The following is a 26,923-nucleotide window of genomic DNA, read 5'->3' as shown; positions in this document are numbered from 1 at the left end:
GGTAAATAAATCTTTATATAAAAAGGTTCAAAAACGCTGTATTATATTTGTATGTAGCAATATTACCCGTATTCTTCAGAAGCTGTAGTAGATCATTGCCCAACTCGATGGAGGCAGCAGCATCCCTTTTCCTTGCGTTGTACTACCACTGGGAGTTCGCTGATTAATTAGCAACCAATCCATAATATGAAGCCCGCCGCCTGCCATTAGTTGTCGTCAATCAAGCCACTCCATCACTCCAATAATTCTGCAGTCCAACTTTCAACCCCTACCGTTTGTTAGCTGTTCCGCCCTTCTCGTTCCAACCCGTTAACAGCCCCAAACGCTGAGCGTATACTAACACTCGGTTTACCATATCAGGCATTCGCAAATTGCAAGCAAAAAGCCTACCAAAGGCCGGCATCAGCCCACATTCTTGGCAGCGAAAAAGTCAGCCGGCGCCCCTTCTGGATTGGCAGGAATGGCTCAAGCAAATCCAACCCCCATACGAGTCGCCGTGGCAGTATCCAGCAAAAGTCCACATTGGACCACAGCGTGGGAGCATCCAGACGAGATAATTCAAATGGCTACCAAGTACCTGAGAGAAAAAGACATAATAAAAACCGACGACTCGACCCCATTCTTCCTAGCCAAGGAAAGATATGCAACGCGTATAATGCTGGTTTTCGACCTGTTCCACGAATCCTATGACTCGGAAAGCGCACATGTCGCCGAGCAAAACAAACTCTCCGTCAGCATGGTATCATTATCCACAGAAATTGTCCTCGTTAACACGACGCGGTACATTCAGGATGAAGTCAACGAGTCTATCCGGTTGTTGCATGATCTCCATGGCTTTGGGAGCCGGCCGCCTTTCACTGTCGATCATGCGCATGGCAACATCCCAACATATCCGAATCCACGGTGGTGTCGATATCTTGGGGCTGAGAACAAGTGAAGACCCCTAGAAAACACAAACGTTGTAAGTGAAGTGACGTTAAACGTGCGACGCTGGTGTCACGCTAACCTATTGTGTAGAGGAAATGCTGTGCCAAGGGGAGGGGTAGGCGCAGCCCACACATTTCCCATTGCATACAACAGTCACTGTCGACCCATCGGAGTAGATATCGTGATGAACACCGCACTGTTCAGTACATTCGTCGCGGATGACCCCATTGCACTCGGTACAGGTCGTTCGCTTCCATGAGCACATCCTGGTGGGCGGCTAAGACGAGGTTTGGTTGGTTTTGATCGTGCGTTTTGCCATAGGCATTACCTACCTGCGTAGCTGGACACGATGACGAGCTTGGTTTCCGTCTGCAAAATTACTGTATTGACATGACTCTTTGTATTTTCTGCACTTTATCACTTTATCTGAATTTAATCAGTGATTGTAATGGAAATGAAGGGCGAGCCAAATCTCAGGACAGCGACGTTTACTACTTATATAGATCTATACAGTGAAGTGCAGGCTAATTACTATCAGATACTCTTTCCTTTAATGCTTTGCCGCAATGTATGTTAACATGCGCGAGTTCTTTGGTGGCAAAGTCGAACGGCTAGGTGGATGGTCGCACATCTATCCAGGCAAGCCGTTCAAAAACTCAAAAGATCAACTCTACACCACTTAGACTGGCTATCCGGTTGACGGGTAGAATCCGGGGGACCAAGTTTGGACCCGACAGTTGTCAAGGCGCTAGGTTGTGACAGCTCAGGTACAATGCGTATACGTAGTTGTCTCTCGCAGGTTACAAGAGACACGCGATTCTATGTGGGAGGCATTGCCATCCCAAATCTATCCTCGCCAATGGCGAGTTACAGCTATCCTGTGCGAAAATTTTTTTCCATTTGGTCGGCATGATAACAACGCATCGATGCGCCAATGGATGGCAGAATCACTTTCAGTTCGGAACTTTTGCCAAATCACAGGGCTGTTGAGAGTTGCAGCCCCGCGTTTTCGTATTCTGTCACCCGGCTTACCACACCTTGTGCACCTTGCCGAAGACTTTGGGTGTTATGTCGTGTCACGCAAAGACCGGTGTGAGGGTGGGAGGGTAGGGGGACGGCTGGCCCAGGATGCAAACTCATGCACCTTGAGGGAATGTCGAAATAGTTGTTTGTCTTCCTCTATCCTATCCTTGAAAACATCTACTGGGGCAGTATATCGGTATGTTTTACCCCGAATGTTTTAAGGTGAAATATATAAATTCCTTGGTACTGTTTGCCAGCTCTACTAGATCTAGTGTAGTCTGGACTAAATTTTACAATTTTGGAGTTTCAAAATGTGGGAAGCCCCCGAGTAATCAGGTATCCAGTATCTCCATCAAGAAATCACGAGTGACGATCAAACTAAACTAGAAATAAAGGTAAGCCTGGCAACCACCGCCTGCCGGGCAATATTGATGTGTGCTTCGCGGCTTGGCAGCTTGAGATCGACTGGGCACGAACCCAGCACTCTGACGTTGCAGATCCCTGCCTTTTCAACGCGGATCATGCAGATATATCACTTTCCCTTGGCGGGCTCCGACCCTCGCACCTAGCCGTTGCACCCCGAAACCCCGTTGAATAGGCCCGCCACATTGACATTCTTTTCCCTGTCACACCGCAGTCACCATGAGCATTGAAAAAATCAAGTGAGATCAGTTTGGAAGACAGCAACAGTGCCTGCTGTGGATGACAACCTTGAAAGACCGCCTGGAGATACTCAATTTAAAGAGCGACGCCATCGTTAGCAACACCTCCAAAGATCCTCCGCGATGGTCTCTCTGCTCTTCCGAAAAGCCTTAGAGTGGCCTCGCCTGTGCTCGAGGCTATATTCAGCGACAAATACGCAGAAAACCCCTGTATCGGAAATTTCGAGCTCGAGGACGGCAGCGTTCTCAAGCAGACTAATCAGCCCCATCGTCCAGAGGTTGGGGGTCATCCTACGCATTATTAGACATCAAGGCAGCAGGAACTCTGTGTTGCTAAAGCCGAATACTGTTGCGGAGGTTGCGGTCCTGAGTGAAAAATACGACTGCTACCGCAGTCTTTGGCCCTGGACGAGCTATGGTAGGATACAAAGCTCGTCGAATCTCAAAATATTATCGGAAATCAAAGAAATCAACATCTAGCTATTGGCTGCTTTTTTGATGGCATTTAAGGCCAAAATGCTAACATTGTATAGCGTCAATTAACAAGCATATTCTCGTAACAAGGGATAATTCACCATTAGTCTTCGAACGCGTTGTAAAGGCTTTGTAACAGATTTATAGCTACAAAGCTTATCTCAAATAAAACCTCGAGTGTTCGTCCTGTGGCAGCATTAGCTATTACGGCATACAGACCAGCTGCTACAAGCGCCGTCCTAGGGGGTTATACTGCTCCAGGAACAGCAGGGTGGTTCAGCTTTTGATGACGATGGGGGCGATGCGGGCGGTGGAATTATAGCCTACTTCGAAACTATTCGGCGAGATGAGTTCAGCCTGTTTTGTGGCAAGATATTGAAAGGTCAGAGGGGGGCGGGGGTCCACGAATGTAATAGCAAAAGGTCATGTGTACTGAAAGACCAGCTTAAGGGGCTCCCCCTTGGAGCTGAAGAGTTGATTGCCTCTATTCAAGTGTCCGGACTGGACAGTGAGGCATGATACAGCTTAGGATTTGGCATGTCCTAGTTTCTTTTTCCTTTGCGGGCAGCTTAAACCGGAGTTTTAGAATTATAAATAGCCACTGACAATAAATAGGAAATATTCACTTAATGGCTTGATGTGAACAGGTATTTCTATAAATACTCAATCTGCAGATTCGGAGTTCGTACAGTCACAGTCTCTGACAAGGGTGTTTGAAGCACAGAACATCAAACAGAGTGAGAAAGGCAGCTTATGAAGAGCTGCAAAAGCTCTTAGAGCATAATACATTTATGGAAGTCTGTATACGCCAGGACTTTTAAAAGACGTTCCATAGCTTATCAAACATCGGTATCCCTTTTCTCTTAGCCTGCTTCTCTGACTCATATCACCAGATGGACTTTGAAATGGCTTCGGGTTCCGCAATTGTAACTTCCTTTGATTGAAACTTGAGCCCAGGCTTATCAGTAGGTGTGCCTCGGATCAGACAATGATGGAATTATCTGTTTTTGCAGTACTTTTATACTCGTTAAAAATAGCATCCGACTTTGCGTCCAGTAACCGGTTTTGGGACATTGTAATCTCCATTCTATACGTAATGCCTAAAGCTTAAAAAGATCCGTTTATTGATATCGTCACAATGGACAAAGCAATCTTCTCTTTATTTAAACTTTCCATACACCATAGCCTTTAAAACTTCAAACCTTTGAGGGAGGAAGTGAGAATGTATGGCATATTCTTGTTTTTCCGGTTCAATGAGGAGGTGAAATTGGTCAACTGTAGCGGCGCTAAATAATTGTGTCTGACAAAGTCTGATTGGATACGGTTGTGCACAACAAAACTAGACTGACCTCCTCTTCAATACGCTTTTCATTTTTTCGCCGATAGATTATCGGGCAAATTTTGACACTAATCGTTACCTTGCAATGCTGGACCTCGAAGCTTTGCCTCCCCAAACCCGCCAATTGGAATGCGCTCTTGCTGCCAACCACGACATCGGAGGGCCTACTGCACACCTGAGGAAACGCAAGTCTATGAGGGAAAGCTCTCTCAGAGTTCTTTCGCTGGTCAAAAATGATGTCAAGGCCATGCCGCTGTTGGGCCTGGTCATCCGGCTTGCTTTGTGATGTGGTTTGTTTGCTGGCAGTAGGTTCTGCAACTCGAGATTCACGTTTTGATATTGTGTGGGTTAGTCGAGCGCCTAAAAAGTGACTGGTCCTGTAAAAAGACCGCTTTTTATCGGATATCAGGTAGTAGACAACAGCATTGGTTGATGATGGTTCCCGAATGGATATTGGCGATTTGGAAATTGCCCATACTTCTTGTTTCGAAGCATCAAGCTCGCGGCCCCTAGCTTAATATTGTTTATCGCCAATATAGATGATAAAAGTCTGTCAGATTTTGCGCTTAAGTTTGTCCTGTTTTACAAACTTCCAATTGTTGGTCTTGTACCCCTTTTTTTGCAACCTGAGGATTTTATCGTGCTGACTTGAATGCGCCCAGCTTTTGAGGCATCGAAAATGGTGTGAGAGTTGGTGGTGCGACCTAACATAAATTGTCTTATTTCCATCGCTCTCCATCTCACCCTTTAGGCATGTGGATACGAGGGTCGGGGTTGGGGTACGCGTAACGATTCAGTTTGCTTCGTTACACCCGCGATGATTAGAGGTCGATCTCGAAGAGCCCATCGAGGTAAGTCCCTTGACTTAATGCCTCTAACATCGAACAGAGTCACATTGCATTATAGGCTGGTTTAGCAGGAGCAGTATTTTTTTGGCTCTCGCACAATCCACACAGCTGGAAACGGTTGCAAGAGTTTTAGCCACCAGCGTCGATGTTTGTTGTGGGACGCAGCTCCTTGTCGAGAACTCGAGCTACTTGGATAACGAGTTGACTTGGTCTTAATCCCTCGTCTTCACAATTGAGACAATCTTCACACAAAACACCAGGCATCTCTTTTAAAAGTACAAAATCCAAAAGGATAAGAGTTATAGGTTAGAGCGCCCAAATATTGGTCGTGGAAAATGCGGAGGATCTGTAATTCTTATTAATCTTGCGTTAAGGTTTGATAGGGGTTCGAAAAGGTTTTCGAACATGCCAAACGAACTCTGTTCAATAAAATGGATTGTTATAACTAGAATTAGAAACGCGTTCCAACTTTCACATTGATGGACACTGGTTCGCTCGCAAATGTCCTCAACGCTCTGCTTTTCATAGTAAATAGCCCCGTGAAAACCCTCCTCTAACTAGGTGTATGTTTTATATTCGCATGGAGGGTAGGTGCGTAACGCCCAGCTATTATTCTGATCCACTGGCCTACCTATTATCAGTTATTTCCTCGGGGCAAGACTTTTACATTCGTAACGTTGAGTTTGTTTTGAGGCTGCCTTGAGGGTGTAGAACTAGTAGACGAATCGCTGACCCTCGCTTATTCTACCAACTATTAAAGTTTGCGTCTTTGATAACAGATCTTGCGTATATATAAAGGGTGTGCTGGGCCGCTTTACCCTCATCGCCGGCATTCTTCCAATCTTCGACTTGCTATAACCCTTCAAACATTAAAAATCTGTATTATAAACCAGTTACCTCTATCTTTACCATGTTTTTTCACTATATTCTTCTCGCACTGCCAATATCCTTCGGGGCTTCTGCTGGACCTACCCAGAACAAACCGTTTACCCTTAATGCCCGTGGAAACGACCCCTGCGCGGGGGGCAGTGCAAGAATTTGCTGCACGGGAATATCTGTCTGCGTCCAAGCTGTAGGTATATAGTTAATTGTCCAAAGTTGTATACAAACGCTAACAATAAAATATAGTGCGCCGATGAGAAGAAGTCGTATAAGTCTTGCGATGTCAACGCCGATTGCATTTGCCAGTAAACCATCGTACTGGCATACCTCTTGCTAGTATTCTGTAAGGGATCCAAGTCAGATAAATCTTTATTGGCGGCTGAGGTCAGAATTAGGAAAGAAGAGGGATACGTAACTGACGTCGATTTTGGAGAGGATAGGTCCGCTTTCCAGCATTGTGTAATAGGTTAGATCATGATTATGTACAAAAGGATTAGAACCCAAGGCATGCGATTGAAATCTCTTCGCGCGGTCAGAAAATCCTGTTACTTGGTGGATAATAAATGTTAGGGGGAGATTATGAGCTCATATAGTTTTCTCCAAACGACTGCCCCTATAGTATGGGTTGCCCAGATGGTCAAGCCTTCAAAAGAGGAAAAGATAAAGGAATATGGACCCGGGAAGCGTGGCCCTGGGGCCCAATTAAACTAGATAGATGCAAACGCCGATGTATGCTCACCGGAATTATGTTAAGGCTACGGGACTTGAGATCGTCCGTTGTACACTTACACACATAACAGGTTTAATAGTTTCAACTTGTAATAAATAGTCATGTTAACACCGAGTCCCAGCACAGGTATTATATTCTTACAGCCCCTGGATAGGCGCCCAGGTCAAATTTCCCCAGCTGCTCCTCTCTATATCCGACACGCGCACAGGTGCATACCATATTGACCCGTCAACGGCAGTCGTGAAAATATCTATATTTGCCGATCCCACATTTGCCAGCGTCGGGGCGCTGTTTGATGCAATCCCAAGGTCCTCCCACTGAGCATCCATGGAAGCACTGATACCAATGGCCCTATGCTTCAACCTTCCATCCTCCTTGCTAACCGCAACCAGGTCCACCCTTTCAAACCCTACACTCACCGCGGCAGCAGGCACGCTGGCAAAGGCTCCCCCACCGAGGCTACTCCTAGCGCCAAAGCCCTGCGCTGACGTCCACGTCATCGAATACATCTGCTCGTCGCTGCCGAGTCCAAAGAATCCGAACGTCCCGGCACTGGTCTCGACGAGCACCGGGTACGTGCCCTTGGCGTATTTGCCCCCCAGGTTCTTCCAAGGACCCCACTGCGAGGGAGCGGGCTCTTGACTCCACTGACGGTGCCACGCGGCGCCCTCGCCGTCGTATACGATCAAGTGCTGTTCCCAGGCCCTCCAGCGACCGTTGCGGCACAGCACGCCAGGCCGCGACGCGATGGTCGCCGGCCTGCTGGAAGATGCCTGCAGCATCACGTCCGTTTCCCACCTGCCGTCGTAGAACCAGGCCCCGTTGGCCGAGAGCTGGTGGTACAGGGTCGCGGCCCCGTCGGCGTCGGACTCGTTGCGCGCCTGTAGCCAAAAGTCGAACCGCTGCTCTTGCTGGATGGCGCACGTCGCCGGCGCCCCGAGCATCTCAATCCGGGACTTGAATGAAACAGGTATGCCCATCGTACCGGCGCCGCCTCGCCCGATGTGCCGGAGATAAATGTCACCGGACGAAGCGGCAGATGCAGAGATACCCAGGACAGTCACGACTGCACCTCCGCCCTGCACTTCGTTGGGATACTTGGGCGCCTGCCAGATGATGGCCGAGGGGCCGGGGCCGGCGATGGGACCGCCGCGGTCAGTCCAGTTTTTGCTGTGGTAGACGCCGGGTGAGGTGGACGAGGTTTGCATCAGCATGCCGTCTGCCGGGCGTCGAGCGAAAAGGTGCACTGTGCCCTGTTCGGGGTGGTCGTCGGGCGCGTCGACCACGGCGGCGAGGGCTTCGAGGCATGGTGCGTTGGCGCAGATGCTCTTGCCTGTTGGGATATCGGGTTTGACCGCCCCTTCGTCTCCGTTGTTTTTGTTTGGGTTTGCAGATTGGGGGTCCGAATAATGTTGGTTTCGAGAGACATGAACGCCGACGCCGACGCCCACAGCTGTGGCGATGACGATGAAAGCTCCCACAGCAGCGGCAATAATCATGCATCTCCTTCGTCGCCACCACGGCAATTTCCACAGCGACTGTCTTTCTGGTTCTGGGTTTGCCTCCGCCTTTTTGTATGTCTCCGTCGAAAAGGATGATGTGTATTGAGTTGGGACAGGCGAGGGTCCGCTGACTACCTCTGGGTACGACGAGGCATCATCCAGCGTTGATCTCGGACGATAAACTCCTGCTATTTTTTCACTCTCTGGTACCTCGGCCTGGTATAACTCCAAGCCCGTCGGGGCTGCACTCCACCTGTCGCTTGGGACGTTTGGTATCGCCTCGGGTGCATTGACGTGATTGTACGATCGGTCGACCCCGAGGAGTTTAAACCCAGACCCGAAGGTCTTATCTTCTATGGGTTCTATTGCTGCTGCTGTTCTGTCCTCCATGATTCGTTACTGTGGTCTAACGATAGTAATGTTGGCGGCATCAAAATGACGCACAAAGAGAAACCGAATGGCGATCATTTTGTCTTTCTCTTTTCCTCTCCTTTCTTGCCATGACGATAAAAGAGGCAGCACAGACAGATATGAGTTCCCTGAACCTGGGTGCCAAGGCTTTTCTGACCTCTTATTCTTACTACATGGTCGTCTTACTATATCGTCTTACAATAGCATCTCACCAGGTTACCATTTCTGAGTGGTGCATCTGGTTGGTCCAGTGGCACAAACCCTAGGCCTCATGTCAGCACCGTAGTTGGAATGATTGGAATGTGAAGCCAGCATTGTTTGGTTCTGAACCCAAATTTGCGATTTAGTCGAGTGCACCGCCGTGTCGCGCAGTGGATTTTTTTTTATAACCTCATCAAGTTATTATTAATATGATTAATTGCAGACACGTCCCTGCCAAGATGAAGTGAGGAGAATAAAAATGCAGAATTCGAATTCAAGCCAATCAACCGGGAATCGGAACGAGGTGTCCGACATGACCCCAAAAAAAGCTTGGACCAATCCGTCAGGTGTCAAGGTTGACAAATGGCAGCAGGCAGGCAGGTTGAGTTGCAGTCCTCAGCGGTCCCAATCCCTGCAGCAAATCAGCCCACCCCCGCTAAATGAACCTCGGCAGGACGCACAAGGTCGGGGCCCCGACTGACCAGAACAGCCGAATGGGACGCCTTTTGAGCGGAAGCCGAAGCTATCGCTAGACTGCCGACCTCCATCCTACCTAGGTAGCTATCTGCCAATCCATTATAGCAATCACATCAGTCAAGTTAGTTGGTTCATTGTATGCCGGTGTACAATTGAACTTTTTTCAGACTTTTTCCCACGAATTCCCAATTGATTGGCCCCACAACCAGCAGCAATCATGGCCGACAAGATTCCCGCCATTGTAAGCATCCACTATATCACAGCTCCTCCCTCCTTCTTGCATTCCGCACCGAAGCCTCCCCCTAACTAGTCATAAATAAAAAAACCCAACACAACAGTGCCGCGACCGCGTCAGCCCCCGCGCCAAGCAGACCCTCGACATCGTGACCAAGTTCGTCAAGGAAGAATGCCTACCGGCCGACCCCGTCCTCGAAGCCCAGGTTGGTCAGGGCTCCGCCCGCTGGGAGGCGCACCCGCCCATCGTCGAGGACCTCAAGCGCAAGGCCCGCGCACTGGGCCTGTGGAACATGTTCCTACCCGCCGGCCACTACAAGGAGTCGCCCGGCTTCACGAATCTCGAGTATGGCCTCATGGCTGAGCAGCTGGGCAGGTCCCGCGTCGCCTCCGAGGCCGTCAACTGCGCCGCTCCCGACACGGGCAACATGGAGGTCTTGGCAAAGTACGGCAACGAGGAGCAGAAGGCGAGGTGGCTGAGGCCGTTGATGGAGGGTGAGATCAGGAGTGCCTTTCTCATGACGGAGCCGCAGGTAGCCAGCAGTGATGCGAGGAACATTGAGATGGACATTCGGAGGGAAGGGAACGAATATGTGCTCAACGGGCAGGTAAGTTAGGCCGTGCTACATTCTTTTTCTTTTCGGCCATGCCACGATAAGGCGTGCCAAAACTGCCATCTGCAGTACTGATTATTTTACAGAAATGGTGGTCATCCGGCGCCGGCGACCCCAGATGCGCCATCTACATTGTCATGGGCAAGTCAGACCGCAACAACAAGGACCCCTACCGCCAGCAGTCGGTCGTGCTCGTGCCTGCCGATACCCCCGGCATCACCATCCACCGCATGTTGAGTGTCTACGGCTACGACGATGCCCCGCATGGCCACGGACACATCACGTTCAACAACGTCCGAGTCCCCGTTGCCAACATGGTACTCGGTGAAGGCCGCGGCTTTGAGATCATCCAGGGCCGCCTTGGTCCCGGCCGTATCCACCACTGCATGCGTGCCATCGGCGCTGTATGTATCCCCCCCCCCCCCCCCCCCCCCCCCCCCCCCCCCCTCAATCAACTTCCTCTGATCTGCAGTGTGCCATACTAACGTACTCCCCCACACAAAAAGGCCGAACGCGCCCTCGACTGGATGCTTATGCGCATCAACGACCCCCGCAAGACCACCTTTGGCAAGCAGCTGCGCGAGCACGGCGTGATCCTCGAGTGGGTGGCCAAGTCGCGACTTGAAATCGACGCCGCCCGCCTCGTCGTCCTCAACGCCGCCATCAAGATGGACGAGCTTGGCCCCAAGGCCGCGCTGGCCGAGATCGCCCAGGCCAAGGTCCTGGTCCCCTCCATGGCCCTGACCGTCATCGACCGCGCCGTCCAGGCCTTTGGCGGCGCCGGAGTCAGCCAGGACACGCCCCTCGCCAACATGTGGGCCCAGATCAGGACCCTCAGGCTCGCCGATGGGCCCGACGAGGTTCACCTGCAGCAGATGGGTAGGAACGAGAACAAGAGGGGCAAGGAGGCCGCGGAAGAGATTGAGACGCAGAGGAAGCGAACAGAGGAGCTTTTGAAGCAGTGGAAGGTCCAAAGGTCAGAGCCCGGGACCGGCATTACTAGAAAGGCCAAGCTGTGAATGGGATGTCTGGCTGGCGGCATGCCTTGAATCATATCTGTGGATCTATTGGAAACCTTTTTGTGACAAAAGTAATCGTTGTTTGAGAAAAGGATCATCGACTCATGTTGATATTATTTGGCCGCCTCGTGCTGCATACTGCCTCAAACATACCTACCCGACAGTCACGCCCCTTTTCCTGCCTCGTGAACATCTCTCGCTCATGCATGCAGCGTTGTCCTCCCCTGGGACGGCTCACTACATTCTGTTGTAACCATCCAGACTCGTGGAACATTATATCTCGATGTCTATGTAATTGTATAGCAAATAATATTCACCAATCCGTGCCCGTTCTTTGAGGCTAGTGGTTAAAGCGGTATTTTCGATTTATTTCAAAACTTTTTGTAACAACAATGCAGTATTTTCGGCAACCGTCAATTTTTGTAACAGAGAAGAAACCCTTATACATACCGTAGCCGGGCAGGTCACGACGACGCAACCAAGCCGACGAGTGGGTGAAGCACTGACGAGAAGAAAAAAAACAGGGGAGCAGTGGATCTCCGTTGTCTGAATTGATGAGACGAAACACAGACGCCCTCCCGTAACCTAAAGTGAAAACACAAGACCTCCCAAGGAACTCGTCTGATGAGTAATGAAATGACAGTTATGATATGTGAGGAATGAGAGGCTAGAACCGTATTTCTAGAAGCTTGACTTAAAAGAGAGAGATAGGATCAACAAGAGAAGCAGGATGAATCTCCGTCTGAAAAATTCAGCAGAACCGTGGATCAGACACATAAAATCCAACGACCATCCATCTCCAGCAATGCTTTCAACCGGAATCAAAACGCCCAAAACACCACCGAACGAGGATTGGCGAAGCGATATGAAAATGCCAATTTGTTTCAAATAAAATCGTGACTATGATTAATAAAACCAACTATGGAGGGAAAAGGCCAGTAGAACCAGCCGCGAATGAACCGAAAATCATGACGAGAAAGAAACAAAATATTGACATTAAAATGATCGGAAACAACCGAGCAGATCAGGTTCAAAACCTCCCACCATTAGGTGGCTGGTTCTGCCCCTGGGCCCTGGCGCCACCAGGGAGGTAGTGCAGCTGCGAGTTTGGATCATCAAGCATGTCCTCGAGGTAAGCACTTGGCGTACGCCCCTGAGCCTGGTTGTTGAGATTGATGGTACTAGTGCTGACGTTCCTCTGCTGGTGGAGGGGCGGCTGCGGCATGTGCGAAGGGCTTCCTGAGGGTCCGAAATGAGGCGAGTCGTCAGGCGGCGTGACGGCGCGTGCGTGCCCACGGCTGTCGGGTCGCAGGTTGGAAAGCGAGATGTTGTGCTCGTGGCGCGGCCCGCCGGGCGACGACTGGCTCGCACCCGCGGCGTAAAAGCCTGATGGAAGGAATCGGCTATCCCGGTTGCTGCCGCCGGGGCCGGCCTGGCCAGGTGCCGCCGTGGGGGAGAAGAAGAGGTTAGAGGCAGATGGTGTGGCAGAGGGCGTGGGTCCGCGGTTCGTACGACGAACGCCCCTGCCCAGCGATGCCGAGGAGAACTGACCGGGAGCGCCAGCACCGGCGCCGGCGCCAGTGAGACCAGTGTTGGTGGACAAGAGGTTCGGGTTAGAGCCGCTGTCGTTGTACGACTTGTAAAATGGCGCGGGCGGGGCAGGGAAGCTAGCGGCTTTGTTGTTGATGGCCATGTGCTGGGCGGCGGCGGCTCGCTCGACGTCGCGGTGCAGCAGGCAGGCTATGACGGCGCGCCACACGAGGACCGTCAGCCCGAATGCGCCCAGGATGGCACCGACAGCGATGAAGACGGTACCCTCAGGCAGACTGGAGCGCTGCATGAAGGGCGCTTGAGAGGTTGGTGGCACGGCCGGAGGAGGATACGACGGAACGGCGTCCGTGGTCCTCGATAGTGTCGGAAGTCCCGTCGCTCCTGGTGCTACAGTTGTGGTGGTGATGGGCGGCAGGGACACGCTCTGGGTGCTACTTCTGCTACTCGTCGTCGATGTTTGTGAAGACGATTGTGAGGACTGGGATGTCGTTGTCGTAGCGTCGGTGGATGTCGTTTGAGCTTGGGCTGCCGCCGTGCCAAGAATCAGCAAAATGGCCCCCAACACCCGTGTTGACTTCATCGTGTTTGTTTGTCGGGTTGTCGTCGAGAATAATAACTGATGTTCGTCTCCCAACGTCTGCGATGGATGTGGTCTCGAGCCGGTGTTGTTGTGGGTGACCTGGCGCAACAGGTCGATCGCCGGATTTGTCTCAAATAGTGGAATAGGAGGGATCGTGGATGTTGTTATCGTACTCGGATTTCGAGACAATTGAATATCAATATTGACCTGATCGCCAAACACTGGCAACGGTTTGCCTGCCGATTGGAAATATTTTTCGGACCGACCGGGCTGCAAACAGTCGAAACCGAATTGAACGGAAGGCTGCAGATGAGGGTCGGCGGGAGGTGGCTTGTGTGCTGTGTTAACGAGAGGATGTCGCAACCCGGAAGTGCCGACCGACGGTAAACGCAAAACAAAAAAGCAACAAATACAAGAATGCACCGAGGAAACGAGCGAGCGAATGATGACAATCAATAATAAAAACAAGATGCTATTTTGATTTCATGACCATCTGTCCTTCCAGTCCAAGTCGTGTATTTTTGATGGACGTGCAAAGGTTGGTAAAAGGAATAAAAGAGAAAAAAGGGTCTGGGTCTGGCTGGGGTCGTGAAAAGGAAGCGTTCAGGGATCGAAATGAGGGCGACCCCCTGGGCTGAAGAGATTTGATGGGCACAGCTCCAAAAACGAACAGGCACGAGATTGTAAGCAGTGGGGGAATCCACTTGAGTCCGGGTATTGAAGAGCCAAGCCTAGGCTCCTGTACCGGTACGCTCTCTCTTCTCTCTCACTGGAGCCACTTCCACCGCGCCCCCCGTATTTGGGTGAACCCCTGCAGCATTTTTATCCAACCGTCCTTCAACACGAATTCCAGGGTATGGTAAGGTAGTCTTCTTCAATCCATTCCCTTTGCTTCCTACTTCAACTCTTGCAGAATGCGCTGTACAATCGCTTTTGTTGGTACCTTCTGTAAGTCATGGGAATCCATGTCTCTGGATATTGGTTTAATTACTTTTTCTTCAGTGGAAATGCAGACGCCACTATGTCTGTGCATTCAGTCATGCATTTGCCCATGCACGCCGTTTTTTGCGTGACCCTAAATTCCATGGATCCCATCATCCGAACTCGAACTGTTCGTCGGCGGATCAACCCTTGATTTGACTAAGGGCCACCCACCCCTGTTGGTCCACCAGGCAAGGACTTTTGGCACCCACGTGATGTTGAAATTTGCCAAGCTACCGACTGTTGTCAAGCTCTAACTCTAGCCGGGAGCAATGAGCGACTTGGATTTTTTTGTTTTCTTTTGGTTCCTGAGATGTCGTCCCAAATCGGCATATCATCAGAGTCAGTTGTTCTAATATAAGTATCGCAACTGTCATCTTGCACATGTAAGCTAAATAAGGCATAAAGGTATAAGAAAAACAAACATTTGCCAAACCCACCATCACCACGTCACCCCGCTTCCGTTCGCTTCTCTCTTCAAATTCACACTGTTTGTGCATGCGGGGCGGCTCAGGCCAGGAACACAGATCAGGGCCAAGAACGCCGGGGCCGCGCCAGGCGCGGATCCCTTTCTTTAGGCAAATTATAATTCGGCTGTGTTCATTGTCAAAGTTTTGGGGGTGGTTTCGCAGCACGGATTAAAACCCGTGTTGCCGCTATAGTGCCAGCTGAAACGACCGGCCATTTATCTGGTTCGATCGCAGCAACGCAGTTAAGAACGCAGCACCTAGGCAACTGGGGCAGTAAATCGGCGAAATTGTGGTCTGATTATTAACATTAAATTACAACACGATTGAGTTGCTTTTTTCGCTCGGTGATATCGCATCCAAAATAGTTGAAAGGTGTGCAGCCCGGTTTTTTCTTTCATCGCCTTTTCAAACATCCTGGAAAACATGACAGCGTCCTGCTCAACTGGATCCCTGACCTACTGACCATGTACTGTGCATCTACTACGTTATGGTCCATGTTTGCATTTTGATCCAGATTAGGTTTGCGACCACGCACTTACTGTACAGTGATTTGCCTTATCCCCATTTTTCTTTCCCTTCGTTTTGCCAGCGGGGCAACCTCAAGCCACATGATGCAGAGTGTCTGTGGGGAGCATGAGCCGGCAGGAGTTCATAGATGAACCCGGGTCAGGATTGAGCTGAACCCCCTTCAGAAATTTTTTGACCCACTTTTTCTCTGAAGGGGGTTCAGCTTCCCAAGCCCCATATAGATTTAATTGGCCAATTAAATTTGAATGCGGGTTTATCCAGCGTATGCGCCGCCCATACGGCGCCTGCGCGGTGCATGCGATATATCGAATTTTTTTTGTTTTAAATCCCTTTTTTCTAATTTTTTTCACAATAATAATAATAATTTGTACGTATATCGCCCAAACCGCCCAATTCCAGCCCATTTAAAGCTTTTTTTCGCAAATAAAATAATTATATTATTTTTATTATACGCGCGTTTAATATTTTCGTTATTTTACGATCCCAATTACACCGCGTATACCCCAATAAACCCATTTACCATTTGTTTTTTGACAATTAGTTTGCAAACTTTTTTTTAAACCGCAATTTTACCCCCGTTATTTTGCCGTTATTTTCCCGTTATTTATATACCAATACCTTTTATTTTGGTTATTTAAACCTATTATTTATACGTTATATATATTAATTATATATTAATTAATACGGTTATATTTTAATTCGCGATTAAAAAAATGCCTAAATGGGTTGAAAACAATTTTGTAAATTGGGTGGGCATAATTCCTATTTATATATTATATATATTAACCATATATTACAAAATATTTATAGTTTTAACCGAATTAATGCCTTTATTTTTGTAATTAAGGCAAAATGGTATATTAGTAAATATATTTATATTTTATATATATAATATATATACAGCATATTAATAATAATCCTTTAAATATTTTCGATTGGAAAAATCGGAAAAAAATTAAAAATAAATTTTTGCAAGCCCCTTACAAATACGTAATGTATACTAATTATTTACAAAAATTTTCGCCGCCAAAAAAAAAATAAAAATTTTTTTATTTTAACCGACGACGAGTTGAAAAATAATTTAATTAATAATTTATATTATATATATGCAATATTAATATATTTTTAAAATTTCCCCACTTTCGTGTCAAATTAAATAAATGTAATGTTGGAGTGTAAATATATTTATAATATATACAGCGTATATATAATGCATTTATTAATAAATTTGGTTATAAGTATATAATAAACATTTTTTATAACCGTATTTGTGGTTAAATTTACCCGATTAATGGTAAAATAAATATATATACTTTATATTTGTAATATATATATATTTAATTAATTTTTTTTAATAATTTACCCGCCATATAAAAACCGCCTATTCCGGTGTTAATAAATATTTTTTATTCCATATCCAATATATATATATCGCATTAACGAAAACTTAATTAACGATAATTATCGTTTTAATGCGATCTCAAAAAATAAACTTTTGGGTAATTTGTAAATAAACGCCAATATATTTATATCGCATTTATTTATTATATATATGATATTATTTTTACATATATTACCATTGGCTATTATAAGGTTGTTAAAACTAAATTTTAATTAAATAATATTAAATAAATTTTGCCTATATTACGTATATATATTACACCTGTTAATTAAAAATAGCATTTTTATCCCGTTTGGCTGGATTTTTGCCATAATAAAAAACGTTATAAATCGTTTTAAAATAAATGCAATTTTTATACGTTGCATATACAAATTATTAATAATTAATTTTAGGGTGGCGGTATTAAACCCTCGGCGTTTATTAATTTGGTTAAAATAAACACGCATTATTAATATAATATATATATATATTATTAACCTGGAATTTCCAATTTCGCCACGTTTAAAATTTTAATAAAGATTTTAACAATATATTGCTTGTAAATATATTACCCACGGAGTGTATATATATATAATATTTACATTATTTATTGTATTAAACGTCGCCCGTTTCCAAAAATACCAAAAATTTGCAAATCGCAAATGCGGTAAATTTATTCCGCTTATATATTGCATATACCCTATTAACTTTTTTTATAATTACGCAAAACATTTAAAAACGTTTACGGTTAAACCCCCAAAATTTATAATTACTATATTTTTGCCCTATATATATATTATTTACTAATTATTTTTAAATTCCCGCCGTAATTGGTAATATTAATTTCGAATTTAACGATAATAAATATTATTTGCAACTTTTTTGCATATATTTAACATTAACGTTGTATAAACACTTTTATAATTATCCGCACCAAAAACGCGGCCGATAATTCCACTATAAATTTAAAATTTATATATACGGCGTATATATACTATTAACCATATAAACGCCCAAAAAATACAATTTAACCAAATCGTCCAAAATTAAAAAACGTAAATAAAATAAATAATCTGTATATATAATAAATATGCAATTATTAACACAAAATAACAGCCCAACGCCGCAAATTAACCACCCCCAAATCCAAAAAATCCAGTAAATAGCCATTTACATTTGCGCCGTATATATATTGTTAATATTTTGTAAATAAAAACAACGATATTTATATACCCGATAATAATAAAAACGAGGAAAAAAATAAACGCGCCCACCGCGCGGCCTTTAATAAATTGTATATACCCTGTATATACCTTATATATACCTTGTATAAATATTATTAATTTTTAAATAAAGGCCAAATAAACGGCATTTAAAATCCCGAACCCCCTATTTTAATACGTCGCATATATATAATATATACAAAAAAAATATGGTTATTTGTAAATTCGTTAAATTAATTTACCGGTACCATATATATTATATATACAGTTGCAAAAATGGATATTTGTGTCGAATTAATAGGAATTTTTACGTTAACATATGTTTTGCATATATGGGGCCCTAATATTTAGGTTAATTTATTTCGTCGCTAATTTTAATAAAATGGTTTATATATAAACGTTGCATATATAAAATAACCTATTATTTACCTAATAAATATATACCCCCTATATATAATATATATATATTTATATTATATAAGCCAAAAACGTTTGGTTTTTGCCGGTTATTTTATTAAATATTAATATAAACAAAAATTGTTATTTTTTTAAAATTTATATAAATTTAATTGGCTAATCCGATTTAAAAGTGGAAAAATACAAATTAATTATAAGCGGGGCAAACGTTCCGTCTGTGTAACGCCCGCGCCACGCCCGCGCCACGCCCATATAAATTTATTAATTTCTATTTTTCGTTCGAAATTAAAATTTTAAATTTTTATACCACCATTAATAATAACGTAAATATATCGCCTAAATTAACCGGTTTTTCGTTATTTACAGCGTTATTTATTTATTTTACAATTGCGAGCTGTTTTTTACACCCGCGCGTAATATATAATATATAAACGTATATTATATTACGCGCACGCGTTTAAAATTACCCCAATTTCTTTTTAATTTATCCGTTTAATAATTACCCAAACGGGCATTTCCAAAAATCATTTATCCATTAATTATTATTCCGACATTAATAATTATATATAAAATAATTATTTTATATATATTAACCACATATTTTTTTAATATTAGCCCATTATACCGAAGTTTAAATAAAAATTAAAGCCATTTAACGTTTGGATCCGCGATAATTTCGTACGTTATATATATTAACCATATATTTTACATATACTAACATTTATACCAATAAAATTTAATTTGGCCAATTGTAACGAAATTGCATTTACATTTATATATAATTGGCACGTCGGTAAAAACAGCTTTTATAAATTCCTTATATATTGCATATATAACGTAATTAATATATTATAAATCCCGTCCTTAACAAAAATAAGGATAAAATTAAAAATAAATTATTAAATTATGTATATTCTTTACATATACGTGGCATATATTAACCATAAATAAAAATTATAAAAGCTAAAACGAAAGCCAAACAAACCTTCAAATTAACCGCCGAAAATATTAAATATATATTTATCCGTCGTATATATAACGTATATACAATATTAACCAAATTAAAACCAACTTTTCCTTACCCGTTTATCAAATTCGCCGATTATAACGCTATAATGTAAATTTCCCTGCATACGCCGCGTATATATAATAAATATATTAACGATTCGCAAATGCATAATAAATACGGATGGCGTTAATTTTTTATACGGCCGAATTTTTAAGACCAACGACGAAATAAATATTTATTTTATACAAATATATTATATATATTAACGTTTATATTGTATAATTGGTTTATTATTTTAAAATTGCTTATTTTAGCGTTTATAAATTTTCATTACCATATATATTATATATACGTGAAATTAACATTTTTAAATTATTCAGGGAATTAAACCTAACCATTTTGGTCGTAATATTATAACGGGTAATATATACGTATTATATACACCGTTTTTACTTTATATATATTAATTACATATTTTAAAGCTATTTTCGCGTTTGTCGCTTTAAGCAAATTCAACGAATGTTATTGGGCTTTTTAAAAAATTTTATAAATAATTTATTTATTGTGCATATATAATATATATATTAATAAAAATAATAAGGCCAATTCTGCCGGTTGGATTTTCGCTGTGGCCAAATCGGCTATTAATCGTTTTTATTAAATAATTACATTAAATTTGCTGTATATATGCATTTTAAACAATATTATTTAATATATTTTAAAAATATACCGGTATTATTAATAATATTGGCGTTACGCGTATAATTAAAGTAAAATTTATCCGTCGTTTAATTTTAATATATATTTACCATTTATATTTCCATATAAATTTTCCGGAAAATTTACTAAACGTTAAATGTTGCTCGGGTAAATATTTTGTTAATATAATATATATACACCTATTAATTTTTATTTAATAAAAGATTATTAATAAACGGGAGGCTAAAAAGGCCGAAAAGGCCGGCGATAATATAAATTAATTTCCATACACGGTATATATATAATATATTTGTAATATTAATTTAAATAATAATCGTTTAAACGCCATTTCGTTAAAAATATTAAAGTTAAAAAACGCAAACCTGCCCACAAAATATATATTTCCAATATATATACCGCGTATATATATTTTATGTTAATATTATTAAACCATTTTTTTCGCCGATAAAAATTACCAAATTAAAAATAATAAATCCTATTTCCAACTCCAATATATATATAAATTATTAATTATATATAAATATTAATAAAATAAACCGTTTTTTCGGCGATACCAAAATTTCGGCCGATAATTTTATAGTAAATTTATATTTGGTATATACCCCGTATATTTATACCTATTATTAATAATGCAAATATTTGTTTCGACCAAATTCGCTAAAATTCACCAAAATAAATAAATACCCATTATTTATATTAAATATATATATTTGCTTATTATAATTATAGCCGAACGTCGCAAATCGACCCAAGCCAAAACCAGTAAATAATGCCCATATTTACGTCGCATATATATCGCTAATACCAATTAAACCCGCGTAATAAAGACGAAAAAAAACGTATTTTTTTAAAATTATGGTTTATACGTGGTATATACGCGGTATATATACTATATATTTGCTGGATATAGGTTAATGGAAATTTAACTAAAGTTAATTAGCATATATTCCGCGTTTGTTTTATATATGCGGAATATATATAATTTTTAATAATTAGGCTATTTTTTTAAATTAATAAACTACTCCAATATAAATATTAAATATGCAATTTAACCAATAAACCAAATCCCGTTAATATAAATTATTTGCGCCGTAAATACGTCGTTACTACACACTTGTTTTCCAATTTCCAAATTTAAATCACAATATTGGTTTTTTTTTAATATTTGTACAAATATTTAATTTTATAAAATAAATATATATGCAATTTATATACCGCAGCTTTGGTTATTAATTTTTTAATTTTTTTTCCCCGTCCCGTATTTAAATCGTTTATAGGTTATTGGTGCGGAAAACGAATGGAAAATTGGGGGTTTATTTCCTTTTTGCTATTTATATATATTAATTTTAAATACGAAAAACTTTCCTAATATATCGCAATATTTAAATGCAATTTTGTATTTTCCATTATATTGCTATTTTATAATGTATATACGTTTAAAATTTCGATAACCGAAATTTTTACGGGTTTTTTACGCGCCGTAAGCTTTGGTTCGATATTTTTTTAGTTAAAATTTTAATATTTTATATTTATATTATCCACAATTTCAATAATAAAAATTTTCGCAGATTATTTACGCGTAATGGACGGTGGTTTATTATTTTTTTTATCCTTTTTTTCCTAATGCCTTATATTGGTAGCGTTAAAAATTTCGATTATAAATACCTTTACAAATTTTTTACGCGCGGTAAATTGTAATTCGTTTTATTTTATATCCTTTTTTTGATGGTTTATATTTATATTATATATGGATTTGGTCGGAATAACGTTTGCAAAATCTTTACGCGTTGTAAACCGTATTTCCCGTTTATTTTTATTTTGTAAATTTGTAATAATATTAAAATTAATACCAAATTTTTTGGGTAAATGTTTGTATTATTTTTCTTTTTTATATATTATATATTTAACGCGTTTCCGATAAAAACCAATAAAAATCGTTTTTTTCGAAATAATATTTTTTTTTCGTTATATTTATCCGTTATATATATATTACATTTACGGCCGGGGCCAGCGGCGTAAAATCTTATTCGAACGGCCGGTATATTATCGTTTTTATTTTTATATATTATTTATATATTACCTTTACGGCGGGGGCCGGTAAAAGTGGGCTTTTTCCGTCGCGTTTCGTTTTCGTTTTCGCCATTTCTTTGCGCTGTATATATATTATTTATACGGGTATAATCAACGGCGTTGGGTTTTATTTAAACGGCCGGTATATTATTGTTTTTTTCCTTATACGCTGTTTATATATTACGTTTACGGCGAAAACCAGCGGTGCTGGGTTTTTTTTGAACGGCCGGTATATTATCGTTTTTTTTTATACGTTATTTATACGTTATATTTGCAACCGGTGCCAGCGGCGTTGGGTTTTATTCGAACGGCCGGCATATTATCGTCCTCTTTATTATATATTATTTATATATTACGTTTACGGCCAAAATTAACGGCGTTAGGTTTTATTTAAACGGCCGGTATATTATCGTCCTTTTTTTTATACGTTGTTTATACGTTACGTTTACGGCCGGTACCAGCGGCGTTGGATTTTATTTAAACGGTCGGTATATTATCGTCCTCCTTTTTATACGTTGTTTATATATTACGTTTGCGGCCGGTATTAACGGCGTTGGGCTTTTTTCGAATAACCGGTATATTATCGTCCTCCTCTTTTTAATATATTATTTATACGTTATATTTACGGCCGGGGCCAGCGGATAATGTTTTTAATTAATAATATCATAATTGGTTAAAAATATTTCCGGGTATATATTATATATAATTTATACGTATATTTAATATATGCAAATTATATAATATATTCGTTATATTTACATGTAATTTGCAATAAAACTACGAACCGTATTTTTTTCGAAATATTTCGTTATTTGCAATAATTCGTTTAATAATTTTAGCAATAATGTTTAAAGGGTAAAAATACCTGTTAAAATTGATATTAAATAAAATTAAACGAATATATTAAAAAACATTTACGTAAATTTTTTAACAAATTTGTTAATACGCCAATATTGGTGTAAAACAAATTTTATAAAAATATTATATATATATTATATTAGCAAATAAAAATTATTATAATAAAATATATAATTTAATAAAATATATAATTTGTTTAAATCCCAATTTTTTTTTCCGTTAAATTTGGATTTCTTGGAGTGTTTTGGGCCCTTATATTGGGTTAATATGTGCAGAAAATGTGCAAAATATATATAAAATATATATTACGGATTTGCAAAAAGGGAGGTTTATTTATAAAACCCTGGATATTTAAAACGGGTATACCGGCGAAAGTCCGTTAATTATACGTAAAAAACACCACATATTTTTCCATCTTCGCCGTTAGTAAAGGCCATATATTTATTATATATAAATATTAAATATGCAAAATATATGGAAAAATGGTTTATATTTTAAATATTATATTAAATAATTGCAATAATATATCGGGGAACGTTAAAAAATATATTAATAAATATATATAAATTAATACCAAATATTTGCTGGTTATATACGATATATGTAGGGAAAATTTTATTTTCATTTAATTTTTCATTACCCCGATTTAGATTTCTTTTTTATAATATATTAATCGTTATTATTATATAAATATTGGGCGTTTATATTATATATGCTAAGATACCATAACATTTATTTAAAAACATCCAATCGAAATTGGGATTTGCAATACCGCCAACGTAATAACTATATTTTAATATAAATTTTACGTTTTAAACGTCCGTCGAAATAAAATTATAAACGTTTTAGATTATATTATTAAATTAATTAAAAACACGAATAAATATTACCGTAAGTTTTATTAATATACCAATTTATATACCGTTAAAGCCCATTTTCTTTTATTTATAATAATATCGTATAATATAATTACGTAAACCACGATCGTAATATAAAATGAAAAAAAAACAAAGGAAAAAAAGGGAAAAAAAATATTAAAAAAGAAAATATAGGGTAACGATAAAAAATAAAATAAAAAATGTTTAATTTAATATATGCGCCGCAAATGGCGTATATCCTTTCTATATATATATTAATTTTAAAAATATACCGTTTCGACCATTTTAAATAAATTTTAAAATCCAAAATCCCACTTTTTCCAATCCAAAACGGATTAGGTAAAATTACATTGCAGATTTTTTTATACGCCAAAATTTATATTCGATTAATAAAACGCAAAAACGAGTTTTAATTAAAATATAATCGGCGTTAATATGTATTAGGAAAATTTATCCGACGGATTTCCGAATTTTAAAAATCGTGCCAAAAAAATTTTAATAACGGAACAATTAATAAAATATTGCAAATAAATTATAATATTAATATAAATATATACCGTATATATATAATTTTTATGGAAATATTAAAAAATATCTGCATATTAATTAATTATTTAATTAATTATTTAATACTTAAACTTGTATTTTTAATTGGTTTAATTCCACCAAACGTTATTTTTTTTATCGTACCAATTCCAGTTTTTTTATTTTTTTTTATAAACGTATTAATAATAAAGATGGTTCAATTTAACGGCGTATACGTATTATATATTTAAATATAATTATATTATTTTCAAAAAATATTATTTCCATAATTGCCCGGGAACGTTTGCGTCGTATTAAAAAATTTATTATAATCGAATCGTTTATATTTTGTAATTAGAATTTAAATATTATTACCGGCGTTTGGCCTGTCGGGCTGCCATTTTGGTTTATTTAATTAACCTCGTTACGCGTGTTTTGTAATTATAACGTAAATATTATCGCCGGCGTTTAATTTACCGGGCTGCCATTTGGATTAACCTGGTTAATTTTGCTACGCGTACCCTGTAATTATAACGTAGATATTATCGCCGACGTTTAATTTACCGGGCTGCCACCTGGATTAATTTGGTTAATTTCGTTACGTATATCCTGTAATTATAACGTAAATATTATTACTAACGTTTAATTTACCGGATTGCCATTTGGGTTAATTTGGTTAACCTCGCTACGTATACCCTATTGTTACGACCAGATAGTTGGGCCGGTACCAAAGAGGCCAGGTGGGGGCACACCCCTCCTGACGACATTTATCCAGAAAAATCGCCGACCGGCAGGAACCGGATTATATAAAGGAAAAAACACGTAATATTACGTAATTGCCAAAAAAGGGATATAATTAATATATCGTATATTAAATATAGCAAAACAAATAATATATCGGTTATGGAATATATTAAACATATTACGATCAGGACCACAATTTATATAAAACGCATTTATTACCATATAAATAAATTTGATTTTAGGATTGTTTAACAGCAATTAAATTTTAATTAATTTTAATATTTATTTAAAAACGATTATAATTTCACCCTAATTATTAAGAATATCCAATTACTAATTAAAACGTTTAATTGCTTTAACCTATTGTATTTTACCATAAAAATAGGTTATTCCGATACATTAATCGTAATATTTTAATTATTTTTGTTTGATATTTTGCCTTAAAATATACCGAATAATACCGCCGAAATAATGTTTTCCAACAAAACCACCTTTTAAACCCCTTCTATTATTAACGTTTTGGCCAGCGTTAATATTTTGCGTTAAATAATTGCGACGTTTTAAACCGAAAATCGATAATTCCAAAAACGAATAATCGAACAAATTAACCGAATTAATAAAAACAATATTAAATATTTTTTATTTACGCCTTTCGACGGTATTATAAATATTTTATAAAAACTTTTTACGGAAGCCCGGACCTATTTATATTTTAACGAGGATAATTTTAATAACGATACAAATAAAATTATTTACGTAATTTCGCTTTTAAAAAACGACGCGTTCGCCTGGTTCGAATTTATATTACGAAATTATTTGGACCATAAAAAAAAAACCGTAAAATTAAAATTAACCGTATTTTCGATAATTACGATAATTTCGAAAAGTATTTTAGGGAAATATTCGGTAATTTAAATAAAAAACGTACGGTTAACCGTAAATTAATACGCTTTATTTAAACCAAACTGGCATTTAAATATACCAGTAAATTTCGATAAATTACCGTTAAATTACCATAAGGCCCCGAAATTTTAATGGCACGTTTTTATACGGAATTTAAAAAAAAGGTTAAAAATAAATTTGTTAAAAAAAAACGACCCGATATTTTAGCCGAATATGTGGAATTAATAATCAAAATTAATAACCGATAATACGAAAAAAAATTAGAACGACGCGAAAAACGCAATATATGGGGATTAATTTTGCGATAAATTAATACCGGATGTAAATATTAACATTTTAAACCGTTTTATTAATATAATATTTTATATAAAACGTATAATAAATTTATGGATCTTAACGCGATATAATATAAAAAACCTCGTAAAAACCCCAAAAATGGCAAATATTTTGAATGTAATAAAATAGGGTATATCGCCAAAAATTACCCTGGAAACTAAAATAACACCCCCAATTTTACCCTCGATTTTAGGGGCAAATCCGAAAAAACACGAAAATTTAACGTTATAACCACCAATAAATACAATTTAACCAATATAATTTAATAAATTGGACCATTTATTACGATAATAATTATATAATTTATAATAATTTTGAAATGGATATAAAATGGTATTTTTGAAAACCAAAAAATATCCGAATATTAGTAATAAAAAACCGAATACCCACCCAAATAAAACCACCA

At 39.8% G+C, this 26,923-nt stretch overlaps 4 protein-coding genes across 4 annotated transcripts; 2 read left to right on the top strand and 2 right to left on the bottom strand.

The window, feature by feature from the left end:
- Positions 1–107: 107 nt before the first annotated feature.
- PgNI_02828 (uncharacterized protein) lies at positions 108–1,457 on the top strand (the record flags this gene model as incomplete). Its single annotated transcript, XM_031122885.1, has 3 exons — positions 108–154; positions 361–961; positions 1,018–1,457. 2 exons carry the CDS (start codon positions 108–110, stop codon positions 935–937), a joined length of 624 nt encoding a protein of 207 aa, XP_030984469.1. The 3' UTR covers positions 938–961; positions 1,018–1,457.
- A 5,565-nt stretch (positions 1,458–7,022) lies between these two features.
- PgNI_02827 (uncharacterized protein) lies at positions 7,023–8,777 on the bottom strand (the record flags this gene model as incomplete). Its single annotated transcript, XM_031122884.1, has 1 exon — positions 7,023–8,777. One exon carries the CDS (start codon positions 8,775–8,777, stop codon positions 7,023–7,025), a length of 1,755 nt encoding a protein of 584 aa, XP_030984460.1.
- Positions 8,778–9,473: 696 nt separating this feature from the next.
- On the top strand, positions 9,474–11,504 carry PgNI_02826 (uncharacterized protein). The gene is made up of 4 exons (XM_031122883.1): positions 9,474–9,717; positions 9,815–10,318; positions 10,411–10,728; positions 10,831–11,504. Exons 1-4 carry the CDS (start codon positions 9,694–9,696, stop codon positions 11,341–11,343), a joined length of 1,359 nt encoding a protein of 452 aa, XP_030984461.1. The 5' UTR covers positions 9,474–9,693; the 3' UTR covers positions 11,344–11,504.
- An 869-nt stretch (positions 11,505–12,373) lies between these two features.
- Positions 12,374–13,474, bottom strand: PgNI_02825 (uncharacterized protein; the record flags this gene model as incomplete). Its single annotated transcript, XM_031122882.1, has 1 exon — positions 12,374–13,474. One exon carries the CDS (start codon positions 13,472–13,474, stop codon positions 12,374–12,376), a length of 1,101 nt encoding a protein of 366 aa, XP_030984462.1.
- Positions 13,475–26,923: the final 13,449 nt, after the last annotated feature.

The sequence above is a fragment of the Pyricularia grisea genome (assembly GCF_004355905.1).
Source record: "Pyricularia grisea strain NI907 chromosome Unknown Pyricularia_grisea_NI907_Scaffold_2, whole genome shotgun sequence".
Classification (NCBI taxonomy): Eukaryota; Fungi; Ascomycota; class Sordariomycetes; order Magnaporthales; family Pyriculariaceae; genus Pyricularia; species Pyricularia grisea.
This window is presented reverse-complemented; position numbering and strand designations above follow the sequence as displayed.

What these genes read in the sequence shown, in the direction of transcription:
- PgNI_02826 (XM_031122883.1), top strand. Translation starts at nt 9,694, where the DNA reads ATGGCCGACAAGATTCCCGCCATT. An exon ending in AATATGTGCTCAACGGGCAG is followed by an intron (nt 10,319 to 10,410) that starts GTAAGTTAGGCC and finishes ATTATTTTACAG; the next exon opens with AAATGGTGGTCATCCGGCGC. An exon ending in GCATGCGTGCCATCGGCGCT is followed by an intron (nt 10,729 to 10,830) that starts GTATGTATCCCC and finishes CCACACAAAAAG; the next exon opens with GCCGAACGCGCCCTCGACTG.